At 38.5% G+C, this 23362-nt stretch overlaps 1 protein-coding gene across 4 annotated transcripts in view; it reads left to right on the top strand.

Moving 5' to 3' along the window:
* GPC3 (glypican 3) overlaps window positions 1–23362 on the top strand; it is a 301135-nt gene that overhangs the window by 178270 nt on the left and 99503 nt on the right. For all 4 annotated transcript variants that reach the window (XM_075187254.1, XM_075187253.1, XM_075187255.1 and 1 more), the window contains one exon: window positions 18381–18537. In XM_075187254.1, the coding sequence (XP_075043355.1) occupies window positions 18381–18537 (157 nt within the window). The remainder of the gene's footprint in view (window positions 1–18380; window positions 18538–23362) is intronic.

Raw genomic sequence — 23362 nt, 5'->3', positions numbered from 1 at the left:
AAAAATTTCACTTTTTGCAAGACATATGTCCTGTTACATCTAGCTTTAAGCTAACACAGCATTACACAATAAGAACATCATACCAACAGTCAAACATGGTGGTAGTGGGATAGTGTTGAATGCTTTGCTGCTTCAGGGGCGATTTGCCATAACTGATGGAGTCACGAATGCTGCTCTGTAACAGAAAATTCTGAGGGAGAATGTCCGGACATCAGTCCGTGATCTGAAACTCTAGTGCAGTAGGGTTATGCAACAAGACAATGATCCAAAGTCCACCTATAAATGACTCAAAAGAAACAGAATTAAGATTTTGGAGTGGCCTAGTCAACGTCTTGATTTGAATTCAATTGAGATGCTGTGACAGGATCTTAGACGGGCAGTTCATGCTCGAAAACCATTCAATGTGGCTGAGTTAAAGCAATTCTGCAAAGCAGAATGGGCCAAAATTCCTCCACAGCGATGTGAAAGACTGATCTCCAATTATCGGAAGCATTTGGTTGCAGTTGTTGCTGCTAAAATTGGCACAAGCCTTATTAAGTTTAGGGAGGACATTTAATTTTTCACATAGGTGTTGCGTAATATTTTTCCTTCAATAAATTGAATGATCTTTTAAAAGCTGTATTTTGTGTTTACTCGTTTAAAGATCTGACATTATTAAGTGTGACAAATATGCACAAATAGAAGACATCAGGAAGGGGGCAAAAACTTTTTCACACCACTGTGTCGCGTAAGTTGTGCTTATGAGCCGTAGATTAAACACGGTCCGTGGGGCAATGTTTTTTACATCGCCTGTTAATGGCAGACAGGCTTTCCCATGCCTATCACCATCATTAGACCCAGGCCATGAATGAATTGTGCTAAATGCGAAAGTGCAGAGGGGGGAATATCAGGTAACCTGGTGAAGCCATCATGATTCCCTATGTGGTAGGAGCTCTAATGGAAGTGGGAGGTCAGTATCTGTTTTTACCTGTCACTAAAACTATTCGATCCTTTGATATTAGGTCCAATAAAAAAATAGATTTTTTTTTTTAAAAGTTAACAAAGATTGTACAACTCCCTAGCAAGCACGACGACACCATATCATGCATTTTGTGTGACACTTAGACAAAGGGTTTAACGTATGTGTTTTTGCAGCTCTCTTTTGATGGGGTGCTTTTGCTGTATTACATTTTTTGGGATTATGGTGGAGTCTGTGCTGTATATAACTGGCTGCCCTCAGAAGATTACTGACTTTACTTATTCCTGAGCTCTGGTTTACTCATAAAATGGACAAAGACAGATCGTCTTAATAGTACAATCAGCGTTGACAGGACTCTCTAAATCTCTTTGACAAATACGAAGTACAAAGGAAAATGACTTTTTATATTCACTATATTCTATTGTATACTTTTACGTTGTTACAGATCAACTAGGGTGAAAACAGTATACAAGACACAATACAAATATGTTGATCCAAAAGAAACCAAAATGTTATTTCACATCTAACATGGAAGAATTAATTAATACATCCAATGTTCTTACTATACTTAATAATCAGACTAAATTTCCTGGTCAGAAGATGTGTCCAATTTAATGCAACCAACTGAATCCTGGGGGATTTTATATTAGTTTTAAGGGACTAATGAGGTTTTTTTCTATCATAGTAATTTAAATAAAAGGAACACCACACAATTATGGTAAAAACAAAAAAAATTACAAAAAAAATTCCATGATTCTTCCCATTGTTACTTTCACACAGTTAGAGCAGAAATGTTCCCTGAAGTGTAATCATCTTGTTCAGCCATGTATAGGGGCACCAATTATGTGTAATTTATGCAAACTGTGATGAAGTTATAGGGTCATCATGGAAAAAGGTTTAATTCTGAATGCTTGTGTTTAAATAAAATATGCTGTGAATTTTTAAACAATGTTTCACTTCAAAATCCACCTTTTAAAGACATTTTGCTTAAATAAAGACTGCAGAATAGCTTTTTTTTTTTTTTTTTAACAATCTCTTAAAGGACACGTTAACACTGCTTTTCAGATAAGGGAGCTATTACATTATTTCATGGAAACACTTAATTTAGCATGAATCTATTTGTGTACGATATCTCCCATTGAATTAATCAGTTTATGACAAACCAACTTTCTGCTTTGTGTTCCTTAAAATATTCATATAGCTCTGAGATGAAAACCTGTGTGGCTTAGTTTTGGTGGATGCAGAGGATTCCATGTAACCGACTTCCTGATGATGGAGACATTGCCAAGACAGCTATTGGTTAGATGCTTGAGAATGTATCTAACTATCGATTAAATATTGGGTAGGGGTTATATTTACAAAATAGATCCTTTTGATGTTACTTTGCACATTTTGATCCTTCACTTGAGCCCAGGTTTATTTAGTCAAAAACTAAATGGGAAATAATGTTATAGGGCTATTGAAACGAGTCATATTGTTATTGTCAGCATGGCCCCAACAGCCTTGTTTCTACAATGAACTCAATATGGCAGATTTGAGGGGATTTCATGGGTGGATTTGGGATTTGACTAGCTGCATCTGGGTGCTAACCTAATGTGTCCCAAATTTAAGATTGGAAAGGCTGGGAGGCTGGGAGGTAGGTGTCTGTCTGTGATAAATTAAGCAAATTTTACATGATATTTTGGCCACTAGGGGCACTGTTCCATAGGAAATGAGTCCTCATTAATTTTAAGTAAGCAGTATGGCAGATCATACTCAAATTATTAAATATTAATAAACACAGTTACATAAAGCAAAATTAGTAGCCCTTCCCACTGATGATTAGCTGTGTGTTGAACTGTGCTGCTTTTTTACCAAGGAATTCTTTCTTAGTTTTCTCAGAAAAAAACCCAAGTGGGAGTGTTTTGGCAAGCTGAGGTACGTGGGCGCTCTACCCAGGATGCTTGTGCTGCTCAATAAGAATTCTAGGAAGCAATCAAGGAAATATCACTTTCAAGAATATATTTTGTAACATATTTCTTCCTGAGGTAATGGGAGATGGCTGTCTGAAAAGCTTCTGTGCTACAGATGTTTTGGTGGGTAGAGAACAGACAAAAATGTCCTCTAGTATAAAGTAACTGGTAAATTGCTGAAGCTATAATCTAAAGTAAGCACATAACAAATAGATGCTGCTAAAAGCAACTATAGAGAAGGAAAAAGAAAGAACATCTAAAGTCCACCATAATCCCCTGAAGAAAGTCACATTTACAGAGTAATAACCTTTGAAGGAAGCACTTTTTCTCTCACTCCCTTATTTAGTTTTTTTTTTAACAAAATATGATAGTCACACTTTTTATAATCAGAGCTGTATTTGTGTCAACTAGGCATGTATTTGAGACCTGTATATCATCTAAAACTAAATGTAGTAATTTGCAAAAAACAAAAAGTAAGACAAGTGAATGTATACATTGCATATGTGTGTGTGTGTGTGTGTATATGTATATATATATATATATATATATATATATATATATATATATATATATATATATATATATATATATATATATATATAAAAAATATATATATATAATATATATATATAGTTTAGATATAGTATATATAGCTATATATGTATGTAAATTACAAATAGTACCCTTTTTATGGTGCTAACATTTTAAACATGTAGTAAGATTTGTTACTGAGCAAAAGTAAGAAATTTGAGTGCTAAATATTTGACAGTCTTATTTCTGTCTCGTAAAATGACTTTTTCTGGGCAAAGTAATAAACTGCTTGTACGTTCTCCGTCAAACCTCTTCGTGGTATGGCAATTGCATTTAGATTTGGGTTTCATTAGCCCCTGCAGCATGTGGAGGGGGACCAGAGTAATTCATTCCCAGAGTAGCACTTTGTAGTTAATCTCCACTGCCAGTTTTATTTGTCCCTCTAAAAGACCAATACCTGTTAAAAATTAATGACCGAGCCAAAGAAAAAAGGTTTAAGCAGAAAATTGGAAATGGAAGCTGAAACGATTTCTGCAGGTTATGACTCAGATTTCATCCATATTGAAGGACTTGTGTCCTCGCATTTCACATACTTTAATCTGAAACCTGTTCTTTGTCATCGTTAATATGCAGCTAGATGGGTTTATACTTCACTGGGTGATATCAAAGTACAGGGGATAATTCAATAAGAAACGCGCAGTGCACAGAGTTTCCTCACTCATCAGGATATGGAGATATATATATATATATATATATATATATATATATATATATATATATATATATATATATATATATATATATATATATATATTGGGCATGCTCACATTCTTTTTATTTATACCTGTGTCGAAACAATGATCTCTACCAGTTACAAACTTACCGAGACCAATGTCTGTTTTCATTAAATAAAACACCATAATTTTCAAAAGTGCGTATTATCACAACTATTTTCCACTGACCATGAATATGTAAATAAACAAAGTTACAAAGGAGACTTAGTACTTATAGCCACGCAACACGATGAACAAACTGTTTCTTGTATTCGCTTTATTAAATACGAGACGTTACAGTAGAGCCACAGAGATAAAGCTAAAAAAAACAAAACAATGCACATTTGCAGGCGATTTAAATAATGTTTCTCGCAACAGCTTGGACTGACAATACAACGACTACTAACATCACTACCGCTATCAATCACAATCATTACTGCTGTTTCAAGGCTTTTGTGTGCTATTTATTTTCTTTTCCATAATTTCCAGTTTGCATCAGAGCACACTATGGGATAAATGTAGCAAACTAAAAAGGAAAAGGGGAGGGGTTTCCCATAGCAACCAATCAGATTCTAGCTATCATTTATCTAGTATCTTTCAGAGCAGTGGTGGGCAACAGGCGGTCTGCTGAACTTTGGGTTGGGTTGCCACAAATGAGAGAGATAGAGCTAGAATCCGATTGGTTTCTATGGGCAATGCCTCCAATTCTCCTTTTTACAACGTATGATACGTTTACCCCTATGGGTCCTCTGTGATCAGCCAGCACAATACTGGACCACAAAGCATTAAAACTCACACTTTTATCATTCCACAAGTTGTCCTGTCCCTTATTAATAGGTTTTGTTCCTAATTTGGAACCTAATCTTTCTGTTCACTTTCCTTCCAAACCGCCCCATTAATACAGTGATTCTTAAAATATTTGCTTTTGATTAATAAACAAATTACTTTAGTTCTTAATTTCTTAATTGATAGATTTATTGATGATTTACTTAACAGTACAATAATAGGAAATACGTTTTTGATTAAAAACTGATTTCGACAGGAAATCTGGGCTCTAGCCAATTCTGTCTTCTCCTTGAAGTTTGGAGGTAATATTGTGTTTTTTATAAATATATTATTTTGTATTTGTGACTACATATTTAAATTTTCACTGTTTGTCATATAAATAAATACATTAAATTATAATAAAACATATATTGAGTTATTTTTTAACTAGTACCTAGCCTGAGGTAACTGTGGTATTGCCATTAATTATATTTTTAATCTTTCTAAATTTTATAACCTATAGTTTTTCATTTCTGTGGTAAATTTTGTATGGACTTTTTCACTCGCTGTTTCTCCAAAAAGAAATCAACAACAGAAAGCCTGTCCCTGTTCTCTGTAAGCATTGTTACACCTGCCTCACAGCATACATGCCAACTTTGGCAGTATGATCTCTGGAAGGGGGCTACATCATGGGGATGTGGCCACGTGGGTCGCATCGGTAGGCCCGTTCCCCTTTAACAATATCGAACTATCACGGGGCGGGGCCAAGATGCAGCATTTAGCCCCGCCCTCACCTACTTTACCAACGAAGAAGGCACAATGCAGGTGGTTTACTGGGAGTCTGGGAGAACTCCCAAAAATTCATGAGTCTCCCGGACATTCAGGGAGAGTAGGCAACTATGCCTTACAGTAACCCTACCTTATATATCCTCTGTTTCCCACATCTCTTAAATTGAAATCTCTTTTATATAAGACTATCTTTCCCTTCTGCTTCATATGATGCATGCAATGTGTTTCTGTCATGCTCCCCACAATGTACAGTGCTACAGAATATGTTCAGCATTATAAGTTAAGGATAATAAGTAATATTTGAAGACGAAGTTGAACAACACTTAGGGCCTGATTCATTAAGGAACTTAACTTGAGAAACTTCTTATTTAAGTCTCCTGGACAAAACCATGTTACAATGCAAGGGGTGAAAATGAGTTTTCTGTTTTGCACATAAGTTAAATACTGACTGTTTTTTCATGTAGCACACAAATACTTGATAGCTTATTTGTACACTGAAATTTAAAGTTGATATTTGTGTGCTACATGAAAAAACAGTACGGATTTGCTTGAAATCTGAAAAATCAGTTCCACGGTTTATCTTTCATGAAAGTTAAACCATTGCATTAAGTTGCAGTTTCTGGTGCTCCGGCAGTCTTTCGTCAAGGCTGGTACCCATGGTAGTCAACAACTCAACATTTCAAGTGGTCAAAGAGGAACACTTAAAGGACCACTAAACCTAAACTAAGTTAGCTTTTATAATAAAAGCTACTGAGAATGTTCACAAATGCATATGTAAAACGTTTCAAGAGGTTATCAGATGGCCATGGAGGGAGCTCCCTATAAGACTTCAGTAATCCCATTGAAGGACACTACAGTCAGCCTCATCGGTACCTGTAATAGCTGATGACTGAAAACAAGGCACCACTTGGGAAATGTAATTAGGCTGTTTAAAGAGCAAGCTATTTGCAAGGTGCCTTTTTTTGTGCTGGCAGACTTACCAACCTGAACATTTGTTTTACAGTGAGACTTTTGGGAACAAGTTAGCGTGGCTGTAAAAAATGTTACTTGTCATGAATTTAATGTATTTTCTAAATTAAAGCAAACCTTAAAAATAACAAGTTTCTTGGGAGAAATTATATGAAGTGGATAAAAAAGTCCTTTTTTAAATTAGTATGGGGCACAAAGCTCATTGCCAATAATTTACATTATCACGCAATTGTAGCAAAAATTAGTATATTATTTTAGTTAATTTATAAGGTGTGACAGGTTGGATCGCCTATGCCAACCTGCCTGTTGTTGCTGGGAACCGTCTGGGCTTACTTTGCCACCATCCCCTTTCATTATTTTGAATACGCCCCTCCTGTTGCAGTAGGAGGAGCCTGCTGCCACCACTGGAGTCCTTTATGGCATCCAGAGCCACGTTCCTTCTGACTAACTGTCACTGCTAGTGTACTACCGTGCTGGTACAGTTTAACTGGTACCCCTGACTGCTTTCTATGGATCAGAGTGCTGTAGATGGATCCCCCTGGCCTATCACACTGGCTAGAGCTGCTGGGTAGCGGACAGAGCGGTGGTACTAGGAGCTGGGTCCAAGCTTCAGAACAGCCAGAGGATGGATTAGATTTAGGGTCTAATCTGTAGGTCACATGATTACAGCAATATTGAAGAAGTTGTCAAGCAGGGTCTTGAAGCAGAGAGTGATGTTTATTTTGGTCAAGTGTCCTGACAAGGACAGTTCCACTGATTAAAGGTAACATTGTTCAAGTCAGATGGAACATCAGAATGATATATTTCAGTGTACAAGGGCTCTCTTTTTATACAGTTTTAGACACAGCCTGACAGGCTATTTTTAGAATCAAGATGCAATTTGTTTATCCAAGCATGGATTTACATGCAATGCAAAGCTAACAATATTTACGCTTATCTGTGATATCCTAAAGCCTTGTTGTGATTTCCTGCTTCTTATAGTGGACATCTGACAGCAAGTCTAATTATCCCTTCCTTTCCCTTAAGGGGGTATTCAACACTTACATCAAAAGGTCCAATTAACCTGAGATTAGCATGGGTGCTTTCTTCCAACAGTTGCAGAATACACATTTCCTCCAAAGAAATGGATTCCCCAAGAAAAGTTGCAAACCCCAAACAAGGCATTTCCTTACACCAACATATACAAAAGACTTTCTAAACAAAGGCTTATTGTATTATATATATATATATATATATATATATATATATATATATATACACAAATAAGTACATGTGCAATTATATAAATCGGCTTCCTGCACTATTTACTTTAAATACATTTATACCATGTTACTTATAAGTGATCCAGTCACACTCCTCCCCTCCTTGCTCATGCGGGCAACTAGCATGCCATGTCCCAACGATTTGGCTCCGCAGTTCTTAGGGTTACCGGGGGTGACTCGGGGGATCCGGCTCTTCCTGCCGAAAAAGTTAATCCGCATTGCTGTGAGCCTTTTTGTGTTTGTGAATTATGTCAAAGTCATAAATTTGAATGGCAAGGCTCCAGCGCAACAAACAGCCATTTTCCCCTGAGGTGTGTTGTAGCCACTTTAAAGGATTATGATCAGTCACCACAGTAAAGTGCCGCCATGTAGGGGCACTGTTTAGCCCCTGTTCCTTGTGGAGGGGAGGGGTTTCTGGAGAACCAGAACCCCCCCCCCCCTCCCTGCGTGCGCCCCTGTTACTCCAGTAGAGTTTTGGCCAGGACAAAAAGATGTACTGAAAACAATTTGACCGCGTTGTCTCCAGCCCTGGTTCAAGATGTTGCGGTACATGCGATAGAGATAGTCAGACTAAGTAACACTTTCTGTATATATCTTGTATGAATTTTATGAATTATTCTGATTGAGCTTGCAATGCTTTGTTTGGATTTTATCCCACATTTTCTCTAACAGGGAATAAAAGTATGAATAATACACATACTTGCCCACTCTCCTGGAATGTGCGGGAGATTCCCGAATTCCGGGTAGGTCTCCTGGACTCACGGAAGAGCAGGCAAATATCCCGCATCCTGCCCATCAGGTGAGAAAATTATGTGATTCGTGGGGAATTGCGTCATTGTGCCACCCCGCGAAAAAAATTATGACTTCGCCAGGAGACAGCGGCCAAAATTATGCAAATTGCCCCACCCTGCCCCCTCCCGCCCTCCCACTACATCCCCTCCCAGGGATCTCCCGGATGCCGTCTACATGAAGTTGGCAAGTTTATACACACTCCTAGCGACTCCTAAACCCTATATGTATCACTCCATATGCGCAAATGTAGATGTTGCAGTCTGTGCTCTACACTCACTATTCAGTCATTAAAAATGAAATCTGTAGAAGTGATCATTTATCAAATGAGTCTCACAACTGTAGAGAACAGTCAATAAATAAACTAGTGCCCTGGCAACTCATTTATTTATCATTTCTAAATACACATTTTATAGAAAATATTTACCCTTTCCGCCGCTAGTAAAAACAGGGCTTGTGTTTAAGTAAACAGGACATACCACTGACTACGAAAAATTAATAACTATACTTAAATAAAGGATGGATTACTTGTTGACAAAAGCTATAATTAGTGGCCTGTATACAGTGGGGGTTGTTTGTCACCTAGTTTATTTTACCTAACTTGTAAAAATTGTTCTCTAAACATCAGGAATCCATAACTCTGTTCTCTGCCAATTTCCCTACAGTAGACACTTTTCTCAAGTATGTGGAATATCCAGGAAGTAAATGCCCTGAGCCTCTTAAGATTTATATTTCACCATTATCTCTCCTCGGGTTCCACGTGTAATTAATTTTACCAGGGATAATAAAATAGGTATATAAATCAAAACACAAGTGTGAAAACATAAAGATTACAATACACAACTCCTTTGAAGCCTTGTCTACACTGTACCGATAATAATTCTTTTAAATGGCCATAAAAAGGTCATTAATGACTGGAAAATGTGTCCCAGGTCGTTTTGGACTATATTTTACTAGTTTTGTTTTATGATAATAAAGCATCTTATGGTTAGAGATCTTCTCCAACAAGAAACTTGTTCAATCAAGTTAGAAGAATAACAGAGTACTGGGATTAGCCCGAAGGGATATAAACGCTGTGGGTGCATGTAGATAAAAAGGTCAAGGTATAGGAAGATTTAATTTATCTGGGTGGTAGTGGAAAGTGAGTCAGCCAATCAGAAGGGACGTAGGGGGAAGGCTTATATTCAGGAAGGCTTATAACGTATAGGAAGAGCAGTTAACTTCCTCTTGCCATCTGGAGAGTTTACCCACCCACCCATTCCCTCTTTTTAGTCTTAGAGTGGGTATTTGTTGTTTTTTTTGTCAGTTAAGTGATTTTCATAAACAGAGTTTTGAGTAATGGCGGTAAGCAGCCCAGTCAGCGGCCAAGTTGGTTACATTCAAGGCATGGTAAGCACTCTCCCCTAAAGGGATTGGGTAATTGGTCAGAATAGCCCTTTGGGGTTATTGGGCTCCGCTTAGGCGGGCGGGCCTCAGCTAATGTGCCAAATGGGGAAGATTGGCATTTAACGCCTAGACTGCTCCAAGTAAGATTGGACGGAGTTTACAACTTATAGGTGTGGCCTGGGGGCTTATTGGTTTGCTTATATTTGCCACCCATTTTTCCCAGCATATTTATCTTGTAATAAATTTCTGACCTTTCATTTCGCTAAAACAAGTCTGTGGGCTAGATTTACTAAGGTGCGGGTTTGAAAAAGTGGGGATGTTGCCTATAGCAACCAATCAGATTCTAGCTATCATTTTGTAGAATGTACTAAATAAATGAAAGCTAGAATCTGGTTGCTATAGGCAACATCCCCACTTTTTCAAACCCGCCATTTAGTAAATCTAGCCCTGTGTCTTTATTTTATGTTGGTAAGTTAACTCTTGTAGCGGTAACCATGGTAAAAGATAAGAGGTCAGCTGTAAGCGGTTTAGTACTAAAAGGTGCTTGAAAGGGAAGGGTTATCTAGAAAAGTAACACACAAAATCCCCAGCACACTGCTTTCAGTCATCAGAAATAACATGCACAGACATACTTAGCAGCTTTACATTTCTCCCCTCCAGAATATACCGGAGGGGAGGGAAATTGCAAATGCGAGGGTGGCACCGCGAATCACGCAATTCTGGCCACTCCCTCAGTGAAATGACACTAGCTCTGCTTTTCTTCGTGAGGGTGGGGCTAAAATGACGCTGCAAACTGGAACATTGAGGCCATACCCCCCCCTCCTCACTATGGACAAGTACATTTGCAAATATATGATAAGTTATCTTGGACTTAACAGCACCTCTGGTAATAGAGTGATCCTTGCCCTAGACAGTGAGAGTATTTGACAGGTGAGTGCTGGTCCTTGTAGTGGAGGCTTTTGGGTACCTCCTGGTAAGTTTGCTCTCATGAATGTATGATATAATATTTGTACTTGTAATATTAGTTTAGGGCTAGGACTACCCTAGTAGCAGAAGCATTATATTTATAAATAAGGGGAAGCTTTTTTTTTTTGTTACTGGGTGGCAGCAGTGTGCTGGGGGATTTTGTTTGTGTGTGTTTCCTAGATTCCTCTTCACATTATTGGTCTGACTTCTAGCCCAATAAAACTATATGGCGTAAAAGCAAATAGTATTTATAAGTTATAGCCGTTTAAAAGCCTAAATGACATGGTCACTACTTCACTAGATGTCCATTAGTTAACGATTATGGGGCATATTCAGTTAGCTTTCCTGTCCACGATTACGTGCGGCTGCACATGTAAAGTAACATTACGGTACCGCAACATTGCGGATTTCCCTTCACAACCAATGTTGCGGTATTAAGAGCCCTGCAGCCGTGTGTAATCGTGGACAGGAAAGCTAATTGAATATGTCCCTAAATGTTAGTCACAGCTGCTACTATGACATCTATAGGCTGTATAAAGTACAACATACTAAAGTGACATAACAGAACATTAAGTATTATGAATAAAAATGTGGACCTACTTGTGCTCTTTCAGCATGCTAATCGTTTGCGTGTTATGTAACACATGCAAAAATAAATTATTTTAAGTCAACAAGGGCTGCAAAGATATGATTGGAATCAAATATGACAAATGAATGTAATATATTCTTATTTGTTTTCCTACTTTTGTTTTTTAATACTGATCTTTGTTAAAATCAAGATATGGTCACGTTGAGATCATGTGTATTTGGTGCATGTTTAAACATTTAAAATTTGCTTTAAGTGTATCTCTCTTGCAATTGTTGAACTACAACGTTCAGCCTGTTTTGTAGCTTTTGGCATAGACTTGGCTGGTGTCTGGTGGTGATTTATAGAAATGCCACAGGGCGATGGTCACTAGAGTAGCGTTGGCTGCAGTTCAGCAGCTACTGGAAAGGTCTGGGAGTACATACTTGGATTCTAGCTTTGCCTTTGATCAGGAGACAGGAAGGTAATATTTAGTGTGTGTGAATTTGATCACACTTGCTGCCGAAAATAGTAATTGTTATTGCAAATTACTGTTTTGTCAAACACCAATGGTGGAAGGCATTCTCCATAAAGATCGGTAATAATACCAATTTTATGCACTTACATTTGGAAAACACTTTTATGTAGGCACCCCGTGTGAAATGTGTCTCATAAATAACTTGCCTCCTGCTGAGTTGACGGGCACAGTGATTGTGTACCTCACATGTGCATGCCACTCTACCCAACAACCCATCTGTTATTATTTTCAATAGAGAAAGTAGATGGTTAATAAGGAACTGTAAGGGAAAAGTAAATACAATAACCATAGACTAATTTGAATGCTGCCTCCTAAACAGTGCTCTCCCTGGCAGATATCTAAAGATACACCCTCTGTCCTCCCTCCCTCTTATTGGCAATTTGTTCTCTCTCTCATTTTAGCCATTCTTGCCTACCTTCCCCGTGGGAGATCCCAAAGTGGAGATGGGGAGGGGGGGCGGATTGTGGTGTAATGACGCGATTCGCATCATCACAGCCCTGCACCACGCTGCACAATGCTGTGGTTTGTGTCATCACACAGTAATAATGCTATTCACTCACCCTGTCTGCTTTGCAAAAAGATCCAACGGGATGAATGAGGCCGGACTATTCTTCCAGGAGTATTCAACAACTCCCCAAAATTCGTGAGTGTCCCGGACATTCTCAGAGAGTAAAAAAGAATTATTTGAGTAAGGCTGGGTACACACTACAGAAAATTTCTCCCAATGTGATATTGTTAACAATTTTACCAACAATTGTGAAAGTCAAAAATGTGCTGATCAGCACGCCGATTCATGTGTACACACTAAACACATTTTCCAAGATTTACCTTCAGATCTGCGCTCTTCATCTGTCATAGCCAATAGCTGAAAAGATCATGACTGTGCACACTCCATAGAGATCTATGGACACTGCTGGTCATGAGTGTATACACACTGCAGAATTGGAACGACATCATTGAAGGAGATTTTTAGTTCAGTTTAAAAACGAAATCAAATGATATGATGTGATTTGGAACAATAATCGTTCATTGTTGCAGTGTACACACTAATGGGAGATCGTGACGTTTATCGTGTGATTGGCCCAATTATTAGCTGAAAACCCTGTAGTGTGTACACAGCCTTTGTTAGTGAAGGTGCAGGGAGGGCTGCTGAATTTCTGTTATATAGTCTGATTATAATTTGGCAAACTCAAGTGTAGACTGTTCCATATGGAGCTGGTGGTTAAAAATATTATCCAAAAGTTTGCATACCCTAGTACATGGTTGTTGCAAGTATCAAAATACCAGGTACACAGAAACCCAGATTAAACCCATGTTAAGTGGCCCTACCCATAGTTACTGGTATCCAATACAAAGTAATACTAATTGTATGTAAATTTATTTTATAAGCAAAGTAACTCCACTTCACTTCATTTTCAACTTAATATCTTCTTATTCACATCTAATAAATGGTCAGCTTTGGGGTCTTACGAACGCCATAGAGTCACAGGCTTTTTTGTTACTGTAGTCTCATATTTTCCAGACTATTTAAATATTAAGTTGTAAATAATATCTATGCGGGATCTTATAGGTTAGGGTTAATGGCTTTTCGGTTCTGCCTAGACTGCAGATTACAAAATGCCTCTGCAAAGCAAATATAGCTGACACAGCCTAAGTAGAAGCTCCCAAAAATTTAATAAACCCCTGTTTTGCAACCTCTGACCATTTCCTCTTATAATGTTTTCACAATAAATGTCAGCACGTTTAAGTAAATTCAGTCTGTGTTTTTATATAAGGCATGACTAAATTAAATAAAATATCTTTTGAAGACAAAGCTATTTTTGGAAAGACCTTGAATACATTGTAGATAAGAACCGGTCAGATGGAAGAGGGGGTGGGGGTGGAGGGTGTGCTAGGTTGCCAGAGTGAAGAAAATGGTCCAAACTTAATATTTTTGTGATAATTTGAACAAAGAGTCCCCCTGTTCTATTGCTATACATGAACAATAATTCTTTGTGTGGTGTAAAAGCTAGTGACATATGAATCCCCACTCACTAATAAGAAAATAATGCTGATTGCTTTTTTCCCTGTATTTTACATAATGTGTAACAAATATCAAATCTGGTTCAAAACGGGTTCATTCTTCCACCTGTATCAGGTAGGGAATGGGCTGGGGTTCATTTCTGAAGGTGGAACTAGAGAAGAAGGGAGGGGTCTGCAACTGTTCCTCCTCTCAAAACAAAAAACACATTTAGATCCATCTAAGCTGGTGAGGGGCAACGTGAAAGAGGTGGAGGGCTGCCAGCTTTCAAAGGGGCCACACAGACGAAGGAGGGAGAACACAGTACACTCTCTCCTCCTCCTGTTCTTCCGCATAACTGTGCGGAGTAGGTCACATGACAAGTCGGCTCGCTGCCCCCGTTTTAATAAGATCGGAAGCAGCCAGCTGGGGGGCCAAAGTTGAAGGCTCGACGGGCCGCTGGTGGCCCGAGGGCCTCTTGTTGCCCTCCGCTGTTCTAAACAGCACAAACAAATGTATATGAATGATGGTTAGACCACTATCCCATACTACTTGTCGCAAACCACTGCTATGTATATTGGTGCTATATAGACAGGGCATATTAACAATGACAGTAAATAGGGAACATTACTAACATTGAGTTTTCTCATTGTCGTCAGCAAGTTAAGAGGTGGACTAAGGGTGTTTTTAATGCCCCCAAAGTCACAAAATGATGTCCAAGTATAATGTTGTTTGTACAGTTTATTAGCAGGATTCTTATATACTGTATAAATGTTATGTGTATTGGCAATTATATACTGCTACTATTTCCATACTGTATACTGTTGGTATATCAAATAGTAACTATGTAATTTGAAAAATATTAGTGGCAGGGGTTTAACACTCAATCGCTAGGACCCACAGGAAAGTTAGGTTGCCCCATTATCTTGCACTTGCCTTTTGGTATTGAAAAAGTAAGAAGGGGTAACATGGGGGTACACAGAGGGATGGTGGGAGCTTTGAGTTTTTACATCTTCAGTATATATATGCATAGATTAAAAAGTGCCACGTCAGTCAACATATCACTTTGTTCACATCATAATTAGCTGTCCGGGAGGCCACGCGTGGTGCGTTGTTAGGCTCCGTCCCTGTCAATCTTAGGCGATTCTAGCCAATCCCAGCAGGGGGCGGGGCCACAATGCTGCGTTAGCCCCGCCCCCACCATCTTGAACAACAGGGTCAGCTGGATCCGGGATTTTTGCCTGCTCTCTCGGGAGTCCGTGAGAACTCCCAAAAATTCGGGAGTCTCCTGGACATTCCGGGAGAGTAGACAACTATGGTTCACATTTCACATCTCTACCTGATCAAAGAGAAATGGCGTTATCCTACTATAACTATAATAAAACCCCACATGTTGCAAGCGAAAGCTCCAGCACAGAGACATTTCATCTGTTATATTTGGAACAAAGGGGAACATGTCTGTGTAGACATCAGGAAGTTGCATATTTCCAGGCTTACATCTTTGGCTTAAACAGGAAGACCTGATTTTGGGCACCAAGTGGGAATAATGTAAAAAAAAAAAAAAAATACAGCTTCTTACAAATTGTATAACTTTTGATTAAAAAAAAGTCATCATAGGAAATTCAAGTACGCTTCAGTTTCCATGGCGTCTGCCTAGTTAAACTTTTATTTCTATCTCAACGGATGAATTTAAACATGTTTGAATGAGTAAATCTCAGTAATGGCATGTACGTCCTACTCCTCAGCAGGGAGATTCCCAGAAGCCTATAATTTAATGACAGTTTAGGATTTGTTTTTCTCCACTGTTGGACACATTATACACTTTGTTACTCAAACAATTCCTAGAAATATTTTCTTTTGATTGAATCCATGCATGTTTGGAATGAGTTTGAAAGTTTGCCTCGCAAACAAAGCAGAAGCGAGCTTAAAAGAACATTTGCTGTAGTGATGAAGCAGAAGAGAATTTGTTTGCTAAAAATTATTTTTAGCTTGTTTTTTTTTTTTATTAATGGCAGGGATATAGCTAGGAACATTCTCCATTGCCTCCTTCCCAAATATTCCACCTCTAAAACATAAATCCCCTTTTTATAAGAAAAAAAATATTTACCACAAATTAAGATGCCATAAGATGGTTTGCAAACATTGTTCTTAATTTTTTTTGCTGCTTTAAGGTGGAAAAACAACATTTAGGAATCAGATTCTATCTATAATTTTCTAGACTGTAGTAGCTAAATAATAGCTAGAACATGATTGGTTGCTATGGGAAACACCTCCACCTTTTCTGTTTAGATTTGATAAATCTACCTCCTAAACTTAGTTGCCTCTCTGCAGAACTAGGAAGTGGCTGCTTTGCATAGTGCAGCAACATTGTTGCAACAACGTAGAAACGTAACAGTAGGTCTAGCTGTCCAATTCTATGTTAATCAATGAGGAAGCATACTTGCCAACTGTAAATGACGTCAAGTGGTTACTGCGTTGGGGGAGCGTGACCTGGTGATGCCCCCGTCATCACAGCATTGAGGCCCTATGCCTCGCCCATTTCCTTTAGCGCCAGCAGGGCCTGCTCTCTGAGGAGTCTCGGACAACTACACAAAATTACACAAAACTACACAAAATTCAGAAGTATCTTGGACATTTCAGGAGACCAGCAGGGGTGGCCCTACACTTTATCTTTGGGAGAGGGGTTTTAGCATAGTCACGCCCCTTCATTCTGATTGGTTGCCCCATGCCCCGGGTCCCTTTGATCGGCATCTTGGCCATTTAAAAGGTATGATAGTAATGCTGGGGGTGGATTGTCCCGATTTCCTCCCCGCAGGATCCACGGCTGAATACCGGCATGTTTCTTATTTCTTTTTTCCTTTCAGCTCTTTTACAATATTAGGAAAAATGGTACAGAAATAATCAAACAAACAAACAAAGTTCCAAGTTTGTCGCATACCATCATTAGTATTTAAATAATGACAAACCTGTAAGTATTTCCAGAGTCTTGTAGACGCAACACAGTGCTGTTCTTTTATGTGTACTTTGTGTTTTCAATTTTAGAGGATAAATCACAATGTTTTTGTACAGCAATGTGGGAACTGTGTTTAGCCATATTTTGACTTATTTTTATTTTTATTTACTGCATTTTAATAAATAGACCCCTATACCTTTAATGCATTCTTCTGATGTCTGCTGCGCCTGTCCCTATGTGCTTAAGAAATACGCCACACCTATTCACATGATGTTAACTTTAAAAATATTCCCACATCTTGCATTGTAATAAATATATAAAAATATACTTTGACAAGAAGATCAGCTCAAATACTTTACCTGGGTTTTGTGTGTGTGTAAATCATTTTGTGCTCATATATAGGAAGAGTAAAATGACAAAGACGTTAGAGATTCGAACCTGATGTAATACTTCAGACGTGAGATACATGTTTGATCTGTATGGACAGTGTTCTTACCAGCCAACAGTGGAATCTGTGTCCTTTAAACGCTGGCACCTCCTCCGTCTTGAGTTTTGGACTAAATTAAGTTGAGCCCTTGATGTTTAAGAGACATGCAAAGTGCAGTAGCTATTTCTAACCGCTCTATCTCTTGTTTATACTGTTCTAGTTTTAAACCACTATAGAGTTGGCCACTGTTAGATAAGGACGCGTATTCCCTTTTCAAAGGTGGTTTGATGACTGAAGCCACTTACATTTCAAAGTCATGGCACTTGTCCTGAAGAGTCCAGATCTAATCCTAGAGACAGCTGCTCTCTGACCTTGGGAAAGTCCTTTCGTATTTTTGTACTATGGACATTGCCGCACAGGCTGTGAGCCTGATAGGACACTAGAGTTCTTTGTGTTGTGTAGCTCATTTGATGCTAATTTGGGACACTAATATATTTATTATTGGTGAGATAAGTTGTACAGTTCTGTTTATCTTGGCAATGGAGCAAGCTTGAGCAACCCTTGGCACTCCATCCTTTGTGGAACTGTAAGTCCCAGCATACCCTGTCAGACAGAAGCAGAGGTTTTGCTGGGACTTATAGTTCTACAAATACTGAAGAGCTTACAGTTACAATAATGTGGTGTAGTGTTTTCTGTGGTCGTTATGCTTGTATTGACCTTTTGAACTATCCCCTTATGCGACTTGTCTTTGTCTTTAGCTCTTAAAAGGAATGTCAACGCAGCGGCGGAAAAACATTGGTAAAACCGAAGAAGAGGAGGAGTCACACAGCGGCGATTGTGATGATGAAGATGATTGTGAGGATGGGTCAGGAAAGAGTGGTTTAAGAATAAGGAATCAGCTACGTTTTATACCAGGTAAAACAGATTTACTAAAAGCTTTCTATAATGTTTTTTTTTATTATTTTCCTCCATCCAACTAGCAGAGTGATGCAGATGAACTTTACGCAGGCAATCTTCTTTTATTATACAGGTACTTCAGCTTTGGAAGTCAACTGTCTAATCCAAATGATTTGTCTCATAGACAGGCTCAACCTACTTTCTCCAGGTGGGAAAGTAGAGGATGCAAAATTATACCGATATTCTACATGTTGAATATATTGCCAGAATGTTATTGTTCCAATTTTAAAAATCTCTGCATAAATACAGTGCAGTATCTAGATTTTTGAGACATTTTTGAGACATTTTTCCCTTTCGTGATCCCATAACAACCAGTGATCTCGATCAAAATTAATCAGATTTTGATTGGTTATGTTGGAAAGTCCAATTGGCTGAATGTGTTTGTAGTCTGGTCATATATTTCACCCCATGTGACCTGGTTATTTAACCTGAGCACCTACTGGCCAGTGTGTCACATATTTTTGGTTCAATAGACTAATAAAAGGTTCAGGGTGTGTAGAATATTTTATATGTTGTATAATGTATTAGAATGAGGTGTGAGATGTCCACACATGAAGCACAGAAAAAAGGAACATTGTATGTTGTGGTTAATCTGAAATCCATCTAATCTCTATTTACCAGAATATGGGGCCTATTTATTATTATATCCTGATAAACAGAGATATAAGATCATACTTTTTTTCACTTGTCACAGAAATAAATCACTCATATTTATGAAAATAACATCACTGATACAGCTGAGCTAGATTTCAGTTTCATTTATTGAAATGCATGCCTCCTAACTGTCCCAATTTCAGCAGAACAGTTCCGATTTTAGGGCCCTGTCCCACCTGGGGACATGTTTATTTTCCAGGTTGGAATGTTGGGGGAAAGGTGGTATCTAATAGGCAGCCCTCTGTGGGTGTGACCACACCCCCATTGCACCGTGACCACGCACCTTTGTGCCGTGACCATGCCCCTGTCCAGCTGTCAGGGACAGACATGGGGAAGTATGATATTAGAAAAAACATGCACTCACACAAACATTATGTATAATATGTGTGTATATTATGTTTTTATTATATATCTAAACATTAAATATTAATTTCATTATTAGCATAAAGTAAGTAAACATTACTTTTTAATATCTTCTATTCTTCTCATATTTATACTGACAAACTATAATTTTAAGGAATGCAAAGGTAGCAACTCATGATGAGCTGTATCCTGCTCCAGAATAATTATCACTATACTTATTTCCTCTCACAGAGCCTTTTGAGAAAATCTGCTTGTAAGTGCTGGCATGGGCCAGTGAGACCAAGTAAATATTAACTTACATGCTAGGTACAGTAACTCACCCTATAGAGCACCAATTGCAGCACTAATGATAGCTCTATTCTTTTCTCTGTGCTACTTAATATCTTTAGAAGCAAACATAGCCTAGAAGGGAATTGTCCGTGTTCTAATATCTAGCCTTTACCTGTTATGTCATATTTAACTTTAAAAGAAAGAAGAATGAATATCTACTAATACACTACTCGCCTAAGCAGATCCTTCTTGCAAAAGGGCGAGCAGTGAATTAATTGCAGTAAGTAAAAAGGTAAAAAGATTGGGCCTGAGTCATTAAGGAAAGTAATGCAAAAAAAAGGAGTTACTTTGCACCTTGGCAAAATCATGTTGCATTGGAGGGGGAGGTAAATTTAAAATGTGGGGACATATTTATAGTTGGGGTAGGGCATGTACTAGATCAACTTTACATTTCAGTGTAAAAATAATATTATCAAGTATTTGTGTGCTAATATGAAAAAGCAGCCAGTATTTTCCTTACATGCAGAATAATAAACTAATTTGCAGCTCTTACATTGTACCATGGTTCCTCCATGAGCAAAGTTACTCCTTTCTTTTGTTTTCCTTTCCTTTCTTACTTTGTAGAAGATCCAGTTATAGGGGCCTGATCCAAATAATATGTTTTAGAAGATAATTTTTCCCCTTAGAGTTATGTTGCGACTGCCCACCGATGCACAAATCCTTAGGTAACAGTGAGTGGGGATAGAGCTGGTAGTGGGTGTACATAAATTGGGGTGATGGTACCTTTTTTATAGGTTTGGGACCTTAGGCATTTCGTGAGGCATTTTTGCATATAAGTGTGTGACATTATTTTGGGGATCTGAAAAAGGCTTATCTTAATGTCTTCATCTTAGGGCGTTACTACACCGTCACTTTGACTGCTAGTGCTTTGACAGCTAGAAAAGGGTTAACGTTTCTACGCTCAATCACTCCCATGACGACAGTTTGAAGTGAAAGTGGTGAATGTTCTTCCCCTGTGATATGAGAGCAATTAAGGTCTGAAAATGCTGTATGCAACGTTTTCTTAGCTTAACTGCTCCCGTGTGACAGAGAATGAGCGTTTCCCTATCAATTCAGCCTGTCAGCACAGAAGCAATTGAGCACTATGAACCCTAGCGCTTTGCAGACTGAGACAATGCTTAGGGTAATGTCACATAGGGACAGGGGTGGACTTAAAAATAATTGGCCTGGAGGATATTGCACGCACCACCTAGTGGTGCAGTGGTGATACTGCAGGTGAATGGGAAAAAGCAAGTACAAAACTTTGGCTTCCTATTGGATTGCGGGGTCACAACCTCCGTGGCAGACATATTGTGCAGGTTTACACTATTAGCTAAATATGCCCAGGACTGTAGCTATATTATGCTGCAGCCTCATAAAACACTGCTTAAATGTTCAGTTTCCGGGGCTAAGCACCACCCCCTGGGAGCATGCACTGGCTCCCAGTAGGACATTCTGCTGCTGGACATGGACTACAAAACACTAGCAGCTCTTTGTCATTCCTGTCTTTCCTTCCCAATTATTTTCTGTGTGGAGCAGGAAAATGCTCATGTGAGAGGAATAGAGGAGTTCACAGAATCTACATAGATTATAATATGGGGGGGGGGGGGGTCTGGGGTGCAGTGAATACATGTTTCTTTAGATACAATATGCCAATTACCCTTCCCAAAAGCCTATTCATCATCATCTATTTATATAGCGCCACCAATTTTAAAGCGCCGTGCAGAGAATATTTATCATTCATATCAATCCCTGTCCCGTTGGAGCTTACAGTCTAAATTCCTTAACACACACACACACGTGTTAATTTTGACAGCAGCCAATTAGCCTATTAGGATTTTTTGGAGTGTGGGAGGAAACCCACACAAACACAGGGAGAGCATACAAACTCAACACAGATAAGGCTCTAGTCTGGAATCAAACTCATGATCCCAGTGCTGTGAGGCAAATATGCTAACCACTGAGCCACCATGCTAACCTATTCAGAGTTTGTCTTTCACCGTTCATGTGTAGTCAATGTGAATGGCATTGGTAGACAAGCCCAAACCCTGAGTCCCAAGTAGAGGATCCTAAGGATTTTTTAGAATATTTTATGATTTCTTCATTGATTTATAGCAACATATGGGGTATACTTAAACTGTTGTATTAGTCCAACACCAGCATTGCTCTAATGAGCACAAGTTAGCTCTTATAATAGAGTGACTTAAACTTTATAACATGTTCATGTCCAATATAGGGGCGAATAAGACTGCGGTGAACTTGATTTTGGCACCAGGCCCTGGTTTTGCTAAGATCCCTGCAACGCCCCTGCTCCAAGTCCAGCTGTTGAAATAAAGAGCTGCATTACTATGCAAAACTGTAGCAAACCAATTTTTTTCCTTCCTTTTGACCCCCACCCCTATTCCTGTACCTCTCTTCAACACCGCACTTACCATATGTGTCCGTTTTCTAAACTAGGGAGCAATAGCTATTTTCTTCCAGACCTTGATTTATCTTCAGCTGTTTCGAGTGTAACCTTTGTGTCCGTCTTCTAACAACAGGGGACCTCTTAAAGATGTGATTTAAGCAAACTTGTAAAGTGTCAAGCCTAAAAGTTTGTAAATGACTATAAACATATGTTAGTAAGCTGTGTATGCAAAGAAATTCATTATTATGTTACCCTAGTGAAAAACACAGCAGAGGGACTTTTATGATGAATTTTTATTATTTCAGACATCTGCAATACATTATTGTGTATCTAGGACACATAACCTAAAAGAGGAAATAATTAATATGCTGTTACAAAATATACTGTGTGCAAGATATTGATTATATTCTTCTGACTGTTCAAGACAATTGTTAATGAGTGTTTTACATACTTGACTACGTTTCATACTTTGCTTTTGGGAGATCCGGAGGTAGGAAAAGACTAGGTGGGTGGGACTTGAAAAGGGGGTAGGGCAATCATATCATCATGCTCCCAACACTGGCTGTTTGCTGCAATGGGTGGGGCTTAATGGTGTGGTTCTCACCATGGCTCCACCCACCTTTCTGCAGGTAAGTACTCCTGAAAGACTTGCTTGCTCTCTCATAAGTCCTCCTACTTCGGGGGAGGAAGCAACTGTGATGTTAGACTGTTTCCTAAGTGATTTACTTTTATAATAATCTTAATATAAAAACTCATTATGTAACTGGTAAAGTGAACTTGTCATCTACAGATAGTGTATGCAGCCATTTGTTGGGCTGTACCAATAGTCATGAGAATGCAGCCTATCCATATAATTACATGGTTGATACCTGTCAGTAAATTTATTGACCATTAATATATAGTGAAATTTTCATCCATCAGGATAAAAAAATAAAGGGATAAATATTGTCTGTTTTGCAGACATTGGTATACTGCATGCAGAAGTAACAAAATAGGGATTTTAAAATCGTTTCATACCTTCACTTCCACTCTAGGGACTCATTAAGGATC

This window comes from Mixophyes fleayi, chromosome 9, assembly GCF_038048845.1.
Source record: "Mixophyes fleayi isolate aMixFle1 chromosome 9, aMixFle1.hap1, whole genome shotgun sequence".
In the NCBI taxonomy this organism is placed as follows: domain Eukaryota; kingdom Metazoa; phylum Chordata; class Amphibia; order Anura; family Limnodynastidae; genus Mixophyes; species Mixophyes fleayi.
Note: the sequence above shows the minus strand (reverse complement) of the source record. Positions and strands in the feature narration are given on the sequence as shown.